Genomic DNA, 13,225 nt, shown 5'->3' with positions numbered 1-13,225 from the left:
TGAGGCATTTTGTTACTTTATGTCAAAACCTAAACCAGCCCACAGAGGGCGACATGGCAACGTCAACTGAGCTTTATATGCAGATCAGCAGCAGTTGATTCAGACAGATTAGAAAATACTTTTATATTTGATGTTTTTTGCTCCTTTTTCTTTTCTTTTTTAAATGTTATATTCGGTTAAAGAACGACGATCATACCTGACCCCAAATATCTTGTAATTTATGCATGAATTCAGGTGCGTCAGTTATCATTTTGAGCAGAAGTGATTTCATGGAGCATCATTTGTTAATGAGCACTTCACGGTCTTCAGATGGAAAGTATTACAAATGTATCAGCATGTGTCTGGTTCATAAAGTCGAGTCTTAGCAGTGTGGTCATGTCGAGCAGGGTTTTCAGTGAGCAGCAGGCTGTCAGAGGGGGGCGGGGTGAAGTACAGCTGACACCTTCAGACTACAGACCTGACTGTTACAGAAGGAGTCGGTATGTCATGTGGGCAGGTAACGGTTAACTTCTGCACAAGTGGGAAAATATGTTGAACTAAACAAAGTTGGGGAAAGCAAGCTGGATTTCATGAGCACATTGAAGTTGTATTAACGGGCTTATTTTGTTGGCAGCAAGAGGAGAAATTAAAAATATGTAGGAGCTGTGCGTAAAAGTCCACAAGATTCCTGTGAGGGGTTGATCGTCGGTTGTGCCAAAGTGCGACTCGAGGAGCAGCTTATTCATGCAAATTCATAAAATCATAGGCGTGCCTTTGGGCGATGGAATCACAGCCGGAAAAGCAAACCCCCTCTTGGATCATCAGCGACCTTCAAAGACTGTGATGCGCAGCGCTCGGACGCATTGACGGCGGCACCGGAGCAAATGTTTTAAAAGGACAGAGAAAGAGAAGAGAAAGTTAGGACTCATTTTCTACACGCTTCTGTTGACTGGCTGCACTTCTTCCTCAACACAACCACCAGCTCGACTGCTGCGCCACTGGATCTCCAACCGCAGGCTTTTTTTTGCGCAAACTGTAACTTCCGCAACCACCACTGTTTGCCTTGGGGTTTTTTAATATTTATTTTATCTTATTTTTTATTTGTTTGCAGTCGATTCAGACTCCTCCAAATACTGAGAATCCTGATGCGGCTGAAGTTATAGTCACTCTACTATATCGAATTTGTGCGTAAAGACACGACCACTGATCTGTTCCTATTGTGAGAAAACTTTAATTTATTTCAATCGCTGAGGACTTTTCACCCTTCACCATGTCTGAGGACGACAGTAGCTCCATCACCAGCTGCATGTGTGACGCCGAAGGCAGCAACGTTAGCGTCCTCAACTGGGAGCAAGTGCAGCGGCTGGACGCCATCCTGACGGAGACCATCCCAATCCACGGCCGGGGGAACTTCCCCACTCTGGAGATGCAGCCGCGGCAGATCGTTAAGGTGGTACGGAGTCGGATGGAGGAGAAACAGATCCACGTCCGGGACGTTCGGTTAAACGGCTCTGCAGCCAGCCACATTCTGCATGAGGATAGCGGACTGGGCTTTAAGGACCTTGACCTCATATTTTGCGCAGACATGAAAGGTGAAAGTGATTTCCAGACTGTGAAAGACATCGTTTTGGACTGTCTCCTGGATTTTTTACCCGACTGTGTGAATAAAGAGAAAATAACCCCACTAACGTTAAAGGTAATTTATGCATTTGATTTCCCCCCCCCAGCTTCTGTTGTTTACATTTAGATATGTGATAAGATTTAATTGCATTTGGGCCGATTCGGCTTACCGGCCATTATGCGCAGCTTAATGTGCAATTAGATTAGTTAAGCGATAGTGAAATGTTGGTTTTCTATAGTTAAGAGGATTGAGTTAAACCAATTTGGAAAGGATCCTGAGCTCAGCCACCTAGATCCCATATCCAAGTACATTCTATGGTCTTTAATATTGGGTCAGTAGCGTTAATTATACAAAAAATATCATTAATTATTAAAACCTATTGCAAAATGTAAATCAGGCCTGAGTGTGCATGTAGAGTATATAGCCCAGCTGGATTAATGATTGCACCTTTAAGGCTGTCTAATGATTGCACCTTTAAGGCTGTACTTAATATTTATGCTTCTTCTCTCTCCCTCACACACACACACACACAGGAAGCCTATGTGCAGAAGATGGTGAAGGTGTGTAATGACTCAGACCGCTGGAGCCTCATCTCCCTCTCCAACAACCGGGGCAAGAATGTGGAACTGAAGTTTGTGGACTCTCTTCGGAGGCAGTTTGAGTTCAGTGTGGACTCCTTTCAGATCAAACTGGACTCCCTGCTGCTGTTCTACGAGTGCTCAGAGAATCCAATGGCGGAGACCTTCCATCCCACCATCATGGGCGAGAGCGTGTACGGGGACTTCAGTGAGGCCCTGGACCACCTACGCAACAAGATCATCTGCACCCGGAACCCTGAGGAGATCCGAGGCGGGGGTCTGCTGAAATACTGTCACCTGCTGGTGAGGGGTTTCCGGGCTGCTTCCGAGTCAGAGATGAAGTCCCTGCAGCGTTACATGTGCTCGCGCTTCTTCATTGACTTCCCTGACATTGGTGAGCAGCAGCGCAAGCTGGAGTCCTACCTTCAAAACCACTTTGTGGGCCTGGAGGACCGCAAGTACGACTACCTGATGACCCTTCACGGGGTGGTCAACGAGAGTACGGTGTGCTTGATGGGACACGAGAGGCGGCAGACCTTAGGGCTCATAGCCATGCTGGCAGTGCGAGTTCTGGCTGAGCAGAATGTCATCCCCAATGTGGCTAATGTTACATGTTACTACCAACCTGCTCCTTATGTGGCAGATGGCAACTTCAGTAACTACTACATAGCACAGGTACAGCCGGTGTTTGCTTGCCAGCAACCTGCATACTCCACCTGGCTGCCCTGTAACTGAGTCAGGCCCGAGGAAAGGAGGAGGGAGAGAATCTGATGTGTTTAAACAGGAGTGAGCGGCATAGTCGCCGCCTCAAACCTGCACAGTGTTTGACAGCTGACAGAAAAAGAAGTCTTTTTAAAGCTTGTGTTTATGTTCATACGTTGAGTATGAAGAGTTGGCTTTCACTTCAAGTATGTATTTCAATGTGAATATCTTGCATTTCTTGAAATGCCGACGTCTTCTGATCCTACCCAGGCCAGCCAGGTTTGGAAAAGACTAATTTGGGGAGCTTGGAAATAAAGGCTAAATGCAAATGTGTCACAGCCTTGAATGCAAGCAGCAGAACTGTTATCGAAAGTGTACGAGACTGATTGAATCTGTCAAGAAGTGTTTAGCCAGCACGTTCCAGCAGCAGACCAAAAAGCTGCATCAGTCGAAGTTGACAGCTACTCCACACACACACACACACACACACACACACACACACACACACACACACACACTCGAGGTGAACTCAGAGGTGTGTGCAGGGCTCCAAAAAAAGCACCCTAGACTCTGCTTTTATGTCAGCTGAACTGAGGTGAGATGCTGTTAAACTAGTTTGAATAACAAACTGGCATCTCTGCCTTGCATTTGGATATAATTATGGTTGTTTACAGACCAAAGATTTTTTTTGATTGTTTCTAACATTAAAACCCAATTTTGATGGGGGAAAATAAACAAAATATGAAGCTATGTCTATTTGTATATGTGAAAACATGTGTTTTTAAGTGCCTATTTGCCTCTCAGCAGGCAGAGAAAAGAATGAGCAGGCCATATGATTTTTGTGAAATTAACCCCACTCTCTTTATACACAAGACAAGAGCACCCCAGAGGCTTGTGAATGTATACGAGAAATCGTGCACAGTCAGTGTTTGCATACGTTTGGGTGGAAAAGAGCACCATCAGTGTGGATTTTGCAGTAAATTACCAGTCAAATATGTGTCTGACAGTTTGTTGCGTGATTCACATTTTTTGTTTGAATTCGAATCTGGAAACTCAAAATTTGACCACCTCTGAGTGATAAACCAAACATGCTGTATCGCATGTCCCAAGTGAATATCAGTGTTCAATATTGATTTGGAGAAGGGATGACGAGCATTTTCAGATCATCAGCAACAAAGAAAACTGTCACTCACACACAATTTCCTGTATATTTTGTATAGTGGTGCTTTTTTTTCTCATCTGAGAAAAAAAAAATATAAGTTCACAAGAAGTAGATAAGTGACAGAGAGAGGAAAGGGTGCAGTCAGAGAGAGGGCCTGACAGAGAGCCGGTGTGTGCTTCCTCTTACAGTGGAAGGATATTTGCAGAGACAGCTCAGATGATGAGACACTATTTGCTGTAGCACCCTGGCAGGGAATTCCTCAGCTGCTGCTGAAGAGCTTGAACTTAGCTGGGGTTGGGTCTGCAGACGCTCTGTTCAGGGTTCAGAAAATGTTGTGCCAAACATTTTGGTGGCCCCACTGATAGCCCTAAAGTTTAACGAGGACATTTGTTGATGTAGGAAAAAGATGCCGTGTTGATATAGCAGACAGGGAAGTAGAGAGTAGAGGGAGAAAAAAGGGAGAGAAAGGAAAAAATCGTGGTTTAAAAGGCAGGAGGGAGAGTGAGTCGATCTGGAGAGATGGGTGCAGCTGGTGATGGGGTTTATCTCTCTAGGGCTACCATGCTTTACTGTACAAACTGTCCCAGTTAAGGTCAGATTACAACTTAATGGACAGTGCTGCGGCTCTCCCCCCTTTTTTCAGGGAGACCAAAACATTGTGTCATCAGCATTTGCTCTGTTTTAAACATCTGATTATTGTTCAAACGAGTGGAAACTGAAGAAAATTGCATGCATTCACACCAGCCTCAGGAGACTTTAGGTTGCAACTGATGTTTCATTTGCGAGGTTGCTTTATTGTTGCTTATTAATGGCTTTTATGCTTTATTCTACACCATTTTAAAGAAGTGTGTATATACGGTATATGATAACATGCTTCAGCTTTGCCAACTCTGTTACTCCTTGCTAACTACACTGCAGCCTTTCCTGATGGCAGAGAGAAAAAGGAAAGGATTTTAAGCATGAGAAGGGTAGGTTACGCCCAGAAGACCAGCATCAACTCAATACTGCGTTGAGAATTCTCTAGCTGAAAAAAAGCATTTCTTTCTCATCCTGTGTCTCGCCTGATTCTGAAAATCCATAACTGCTCTGTTCAGTTGTTATTTTTCTTCTCAGTGACTATCCATGTCAATGGTATCCTTTGGATTGTGCAGGCAATGTATTGTCCTTTTATACTCAGTGAAGTCCTAACAGCTGACTAGCTAGCTAGCGCCAGTCTGCCTGTCAGTTAGTGATTGTGCCTATCAGTTAGAGATTGTGGGTTACTGCATTGTCTTGTATGCATTGTGTCATATATCAGTTTCTGTTCGTGCAGTCTTTTACAAATCACACTTTGAAAAAGAAAGAAAAAGATCCTCATCTTGTATGTATATTTTTTATGATTGTTATTTTTATAAATGTATCAGACACTGCGGGTGTTGCAGTGCTTTTGAATCTGTGATCGGGCTTCAAAGGATATGTTCTCAATAGCTTTTTTGCTATATTATGTTATGTGTCCAATGGGTCAAAAGGTTAAAGATGTTTTCATCAATAAAATATCTGAAAACCAGATTTGTGATGTCTCTCGTTATTCATCTGTCTATGAGTCTAAATCAAGTTTACTGCTCTTGTTTAGTTCAGATGGAAACTGACTGCCAGACAAGTGAAATTGCTCATTTGTCTGTTAACCTCAGATTTCTTTTTTGCGAAGGAGAGTTAGAGTGTCTCTTCACTGACGTTAGCCATTCGGTGGTTTGCAGACGGGTTCCCTGCTCACTCACTCAGAGAGGCAAATCCCTGCCATGGCCTGCCGGGCCCAACAGGCCCAGCCAGAAACCCGTCCAGAACTGGCCCGCTGCTGCCAGAAAAAGCTGTTGTTGAATGTGAGGGGATTTGCATCCACCCAAAAAAGAGACTTCAACGCTTTTGCAGAATGAATATCTTTGCCTGCTCATCAAATTCTCTCTGTTAACAGCCCCCCATACACCGACAGCAATGCAATGACGATCAGCGCTAAGGCCCGCAGAGACCAGAGTCCAACTGTCTCATGGTTGTCAGGCTGAAATAAAACGCTTCACAACAGAGCTGACTGTCACACAGGTCACATGACAAACTGCCCTAGATACAGGGGGATATGGAGAAGAAAACACAGAATGAGTAAGAGATTCACTATATATAGCAGACATGATAAGGACATTATCTCTTTCACGTAAGCGCATTTGCAGCTCCTTAATCTGAGCCATTGAAGGAATGATTGACAGGTTGAGGCTGAGCAGTTACACTCATGCATGTATACACAGAAAGCTTTGTTGTGTAGTTTTTATTGGTTAAGCTAACATATCAACACATTTAATGTTCTATTGGACTTTTTCATTCCCAAACTCAGGGAGCCTGAACTTAAAGGATAGGACCACATTTTTTAAGTCTACTTTGATTAAAACACAAGAGAGAGTGGGAATGTTGTTGACTTGATTTGACAAACTCAGTCTGCTGAAGCTCTGTATTGCCTTCAGCTGAGCTTCTGCATGTGTCTTTGCACAGAACCAGACTGTGGGTTTCGTCGCCCATCACATGCAGTGGAATCACATTTGGAAGGGATCTTTTAATGGCCAGTATGGACAGGAGGAGCAGTTGCAGTAACCACAAACATTTTCAATGTACACACTGACACGTGAGCATTGCTTTAAGGCAGACTTAAAGAAAAGTCAGTCTATCCTTTAAAATCTTCATGTGACGATGGAACTTTTAACACAATCCTGATGCAGGACTGTCATATTTCTGGATGGCTACTTGAGCGAGGCGCCAATTTATGGCATTTAAAAACAAAGTTGCTTCTTTGATGTTTTATAAATTGTTAGATGAGTAATTTTTTCATCTTCCATATAGCGCCAAATGTACCCTCTGCATCGTTATTATTACTATACAGATTCCAGCCCTCAGCAGCAGAACTGAGCCATCTTGGATTTTACATGGACTCAGCTCTACTGCAGCAGTATAAATCGCTTTGTTTGGCTTCGGTGGGTTCATATTTTCAGTTTTATACTTTAAAGCTGCAATAATCAATATGTTCATATTAACAGTGGATCTGTTACGACGCTTAATGTGAAGGGTGTTCAGAGTGATGAACATGCAAAGATTTATCACCTGACTCTGCAGTTCTCCTCAACTGTACAGTGTTTTTAGCTTCTTTCAGCTCATTGTTTTGGTTTTAGGGCCAACATTGGAGGCAGAAGCATTCAGATCATTTAGTTGGAACTACTTTATGTACAGTTTTATATGCAGGGACACCAGATATATCTATTTTTAAATGCCAGAATGAGAGCTTCGTTCAAGCATCTGGACGATGATACAGTATTTAGTAGAGCGGTCTTCAGGGCTAGACCTTGGCGTTTGTCTGAGATGATGAGATTCAGATGCTAGATGTCATCAATATGTAGCCTAAAAACACTATAACTGACTAACATAAAAGTCATGCTAAAATATGCAACACCCCCATCATCTTGACCTTCAACCAGCATCTTACTGTCAATGTCTCATACCTGGTGCTTCTAGTCTTAATTTCAAGTGTGATTTCACTTAATCCCCTCTGCGGAATCCTTCTCATTTGTGGTTTGCTCTAAAGAAGTCAGATTGATGTAACAGCGGCGCCAAAGGGCCTAAATCTCAGGTCCTTAATTTGAGATGCAGCATCAAACGAAATAGCCCTCTTAATTTAAGGGAGCTTTGATTTAAAGTTTAAAGAGTGAGTTGTGAAAGACTCTTACCGCAGCAGCTAGCTGGCAGAGGGTGATAGCTGCAGCAGACCACAGAGTGAAGCCACACAGTATGTGCCAGTGAATGTCTTTATAATAACCTGTTTACCTTTGAGTAAAAGCTTAGACACTTGTCATTCATCCCCTCCAGCAGTTCCTTGTCCCTCCTGCTTGTCTGAGAGCTCAGCTGCTCTCTAATGGCTTTTCCACCACAAGGATTGGAGAACAGCCGGCTTCATGGGATTTCTCTCCTTTTTTCCTCTGTATTGCTGTGAAGAATTTTTTCCAGATGAAAGTTTTTATGGAATAAGCGGGAACCATGTGGAGAGTGGCTTTACCAAACTGAACGCTGGTTCGGCCCAGTTTGGAGTCCAGTCCACTGGTGAGGAGCGGCAGCCGCGGCCAAGCTAACTAATGTTTTGATTTACAATGCGGCTTAGTCTCCAAAATCCCAGTAACTAGAACATTTCAACATTTTATTTTTAAGAGTGTGGGATAACACTGAGCAGAGCATGAGAGCAGAACTCCCCCCCACATCAAGCTGGGCTTGTAAACAAATTCCAGAGGGGTGAGTTTGTACAAACAATAAGGAAACATTCATCATGCATGTTAACAGCCATGAGGGAGATAAGGAGTCAGCTACAGGTCACAGACAGCTGGACCTACAGCACACTACTGCTCTTAGTTAAACTACATCGAACAGATCAGTCTGCACTCCTGCTCCCACCGCACCTCACAACAACAAACTGCATCAAGCATTTAACTCACATCAGCAGATCTATCGCATTCCTCTCAGGCTCTTCAGGCTGAGCTAGGCTGATATATCTGTCTGAGATTACTGGCTGGCAGATATTGGCCTTGTATTGACAATAGGATGTCATACTCTATACCAGACTGCATGGATATGTATGATTATCAGAGTTTCAGTGCATTCACGATCAACACAAATTCTTTTTGCATGAAAAATGCCCATATTATGATTAACTTATATGTCAATACTGGCCTTGTTTCATCCCTAAACTCACTTACTGTAGCTGTCCCCTGTTTGACCGCATGACCTTCAGGCTGTGAAATCAAATAGCTGCAACAATCACTGGTGGGTTAAATGTCTCTAATGTCTTACTCAACCTAAAGCTGCAGTACCCAATATTTCTATATTGACAATATGTCAAATCATCATGGCTAATGTAAAAGGTGTCATTAGTAACAAACCCACAGATGATCAGGCTGAAGATCCGCTGACTCTACAGTTCCCATCAGCTCTGCAGATCGGTTTAGCATCTTTCAGCTCATTGTTTTGGTTTGTGGGCCTCCAACTTTACTGTTTTGATGGAGTCCCACTGTTCTCATCAAGCTTGTGTACTGTTTTCAGCATACAGGTTAAGCTGTACACAGACTGTGTTTCTGGAAAAAAAGAAAAAAAAAACCAGACTTGTGTATATATATATTTATATTGTTATTTTTCGTACTTCTTTAATAGCTTATTTTTAGTAGATGTGTCATACACCAACTTCACCAAAACAAATTCCTCGTATGTGTAAAATCATACTTGGCAATAAAATTTTTTCTTATTCTGATTCTGATTCTAATTCACTGCCTGTCCAGCACCAAATTTAGCAAAGTTAGCGGCTAGCAGCTGACCATATTGGAACAGTTAGCAGCTAAAGAGCCAGATATTGTGTTGGCTGGACGTGCAAATGTAAAATGTTTGCCAACACATTAACCATACCAACTTTATCAGGTGATATATCAATATTTTGTTTTCCCAAAAGCGAAGTTAAGTTTCAAAGTTGAGTTTTAAATTCAAATTCTTCTTTCTTGACTCAGTTGCCCTTATAGGGATAAATTAAACTGAAAACTAAAAAAAATGCACAAACAGAATCAAGCCAAACTACTTGTTGTCTAGTTTCCATTGTTTTTACAGAGCTGGTTCTCTAAAAGGACATAAGTAGGCCACCCTACAAAGAAGAACAGTTCCAGGAGAAAATGTTACTTCTGCAGTAAGTACTTAAAAGCAGGGAACAATAACTGCGATCATAATATCTGCAGACGTTTTCTCTGCAGTAATTTGTCACATTTGTTGTGGTGACAGGTAGTGACACATGTTTTCCAGCAGATTTGGGTCAAATATGAGCCAAGCTGAGAAAGTTTTTGTTGCAAAAGGTATGTCAAACAAATGGTAATGCAAGACAAGTCTTAGTATTACACACCAGTTTAGTCTGGACGTGGGAGGAAGTACAGAGCTGAAACGACTCAATGGAGATGAGTGATTCATGGATCCTGGATGAGGTTGCAGGTGCGGTGGGAGTAATGGGGGAGAAACGGGGTGGAAAAGGAAAAAAATGGCAGTATAAACACAAAGAGTAGTGGATCATAAAAGAGTGTGTTTGTGTGGAGAGACGGTGGTGGTGGGGGGGGTGATCCTCTCTTCTCAGAGATTACTGTCATTGGGGTGAGCAGGTTTATCTTACATAAGTCTGAGAACCTGCAGGACAGATGAGCGTCCTGTCGTCCTCAGCAACTGGGGCAGTGAGACAGTCCTCTGTCCACCTTAATAAACCACATGTGGTAAAAATCATTTTGTACATATTTGATAAGAAATGCATTTTCATACCTCCTAGCTATAGATTTTCACACCCCAGCTGCAATTGTTTTCACATAAAATCCTGTTTGTATGCAAATTGGACCTGACAATTTCCCATGTCTGGGAAACTGGGGATCAGATATGATGGAGAAAATACTGTAATTTCCTACATGGACAGGAATATCATTCAACTAGATGATCACAGTAAGATTGACAGATTTTACCAGAGTTTGTTCATTGTCAGACTTCCTCTGAAAGGGATCTCTAAAGACGACACGCACACGTCAGAGCCAATTTTGTGAGCATTAATTGGAAAATCTGATACCTGGTTTGTATTGTGGTGAATATAAATAAGGCTGAGTTTTAAAACGTTTTGCCATGGCTGTGACACCAGCAGTAATGGGGCAGCAAAGACCCTGATGTCACTTGTTTCAGCTCCATTTAACTAAACCAAACAATATTACATTATCACATATTGCATTAAACAGTATATAACATGAATCCACAAACTACAAAAATATTAAACATAAACACACACACACACACACACATTTATTTTTACCGTAAGAACACACCACTAGCTTTGCTAACTGTAATATGTGACTAAATACATTTAAATATAGATATAGATAACATATGTAGTGTATTAATAACTCCATAAGATGTTCTAAAAATAAAAGCAGCAAAACATTCTTAATCACTTATCTGATTGAAGTCATTTAAATTATGGAAGAAATGGAAATAAAATATACTTTGTTTTTGTTTTTATTTTAAATCTTTTCGAGAAAATGTTTGGTATTAATTTCTGTCTGTTGTTGTGGTGCTGGTTGTGTGTGGTGTACATCCAGAGCACATGTTGCCAGCATGTTTGTGGGACAATCTCAGTTAACCGCTGTGAGTATAAAATGACTGCCTGTCACACAGCCAGAGTCAACAACATTACATCCATATCAGCACAACACATAGTGGTTATGCATGGATGAGTGTCCATCTGTGCATGGCATGTTTATGTGTTTGTGTGAAAGAGAATTAGGGAGAGAGAGAGGGGGGGAGGTGGGCGAAGAAGATGTTGGAAGAAGCAGACTTTAGTTTCACATTTTAAAGAAATGAAGCATTGTCAGATATTTGATGAGTGTTTAACCTCATCTGGTTGTAACTTCTCCCTCTGATTGTCATCTCAGAGTGTCATATCACCAGTTTGAAGTCGGTCACAGTGAGTGAGAAGTCAGTGAGTCATTGCTGAGCTGAAACGAAACTGACGTTGAGAGATCCTGCATTGTGATTTGTGGTGCGAGTAGATGCTCTGCTGGCAGGGAACTGATTGACTTTCTTTGTGTTCAGGAAGACCTGCTGATGTTACAAAGCTACATGAATGGAGGGTTCATTAAAAACAGTGTGCAATCCCCCAGAGTGTGCACAGGCAACTCGCCGTGAATAGTGGTGAAAACAAGACTGGCGCTGAGATTCTACAGCCATGGTAGCAGCTCTGCCAGGTTATATTTAGGCACAGTGATGCTTCCAGGTAAATGTTAATATCAGGATGTTAGCATTGTCATTGCTAACATGCTGATGTTCGCAGGCAATATTTACCAAGTACACCTTTGTAGCAAGCTAACATTTGCTAATTAATACCTAACACAATGCGATTTGGGGTATTAGGAAACTGAGCTTTTGTCCATATACACATGGGAAATCACTTGTCCTGCATTTTCTTTGAGAAAAAAAATCACAAACCAAAAAGGAGAAATGTCTGTATTTCTTGGTTTCATATTTTGGTTTTGTGGTTTTGTTCTGTTGGACTTTAAGACAGAGCTGCAAACTTTTGACTTCAGCTTTGAGTGAGATTTGTTCCTACTGCTAATGCTAATGGTGCTGCTAGCCACTGACCCTAACCCTGAGTAACACAATACAACACAATAAGCATCGCATACCAGTAAAAATGATTTTAACCTGTCCTCCTAGAATCTGGGATTTTCACCTGTTCATGTTGCTGTGATTTGACGAGAAAACGTTTATGAGGATTATCTCACTGGAGAGACGTTTGATATCCTTATCTTCCACACGTCAACCTCATGATGGCTCGAGAGAAAAAGTCAAGGAATCACCAAAGTCACCAAAAAGTCTGTATCAACCTTCCATATAACTACAGCACTAGTGTGGCCAAAAGTTTAACTCAAAGCCTTTGAAATGAAGTGAAGTTGCTCTTCAGATTCTTGTCATGGTCCAGCAGAAAATGACAGAGCTGAGATAGTTAATGTTTATCTCCAGTTATTTTATTCCATTTTACTGGCATTGTACTGTCGTGGTTTCTGTGGGCGCTCAACATCAGGCCAAGGAAAGCCTTTCTGACTGGCTGTCATGTATCTTCCCGCTTCTTGTTGTGGCTCTTTGACCCCCCTTTGTAGCTGTCTTTCCCCTGAAACAGATGACATCCTTGGCCCTGACGCAAGCCATTGCTTTGAATATACCAGCTGCTTTATATGAATATGCATTTTTCAGACCACTAATAGTAGGCTTAAAGCTGCTTATTTATGTTTTCAACTGCAAATTCCCAAATACTGATAAAATATACTATATTCTCCTTAGCAAACCATGTGGGGCATTTGAAAAATATTTTAGGCTTTGAAAAAAGTATTTTTTTTTTTACTCATATTCAGTCACTAATCAGTCACAGTCTGTTTTTATCATTATGAATTTCAAAAAAGGTTAAAATTAGAGGAACAAAATACAAATGAATGAGATCCAAGCAATTTGGAGTGTCTTTAAGCCGACCCCATATAACAAACATAATGCCTGACAGGTAAACCGCAGTGTTCCTCTCTCAGAGACAAATGAAACCATTTTAGGCTGGCTCATCAGTTGCTGATGTAA

General features: G+C 41.8%; 1 protein-coding gene across 1 annotated transcript; it reads left to right on the top strand.

Annotated features, from left to right (window-relative positions):
• Nucleotides 1-548: 548 nt before the first annotated feature.
• Nucleotides 549-5,590, top strand: tent5aa (terminal nucleotidyltransferase 5Aa). Its single transcript, XM_076737928.1, has 2 exons — nt 549-1,675; nt 2,134-5,590. The coding sequence occupies exons 1-2, from the start codon at nt 1,250-1,252 to the stop codon at nt 2,911-2,913; spliced, it is 1,206 nt and encodes a 401-aa protein (XP_076594043.1). The 5' UTR covers nt 549-1,249; the 3' UTR covers nt 2,914-5,590.
• Nucleotides 5,591-13,225: the final 7,635 nt, after the last annotated feature.

This window comes from Chaetodon auriga, chromosome 8 (assembly GCF_051107435.1).
Source record: "Chaetodon auriga isolate fChaAug3 chromosome 8, fChaAug3.hap1, whole genome shotgun sequence".
Lineage (NCBI taxonomy): Eukaryota > Metazoa > Chordata > Actinopteri > Chaetodontiformes > Chaetodontidae > Chaetodon > Chaetodon auriga.
This window is presented reverse-complemented; position numbering and strand designations above follow the sequence as displayed.

What these genes read in the sequence shown, in the direction of transcription:
- tent5aa (XM_076737928.1), top strand. Translation starts at nt 1,250, where the DNA reads ATGTCTGAGGACGACAGTAGCTCCATCACCAGCTGCATGTGTGACGCC. An exon ending in TAACCCCACTAACGTTAAAG is followed by an intron (nt 1,676 to 2,133) that starts GTAATTTATGCA and finishes ACACACACACAG; the next exon opens with GAAGCCTATGTGCAGAAGAT.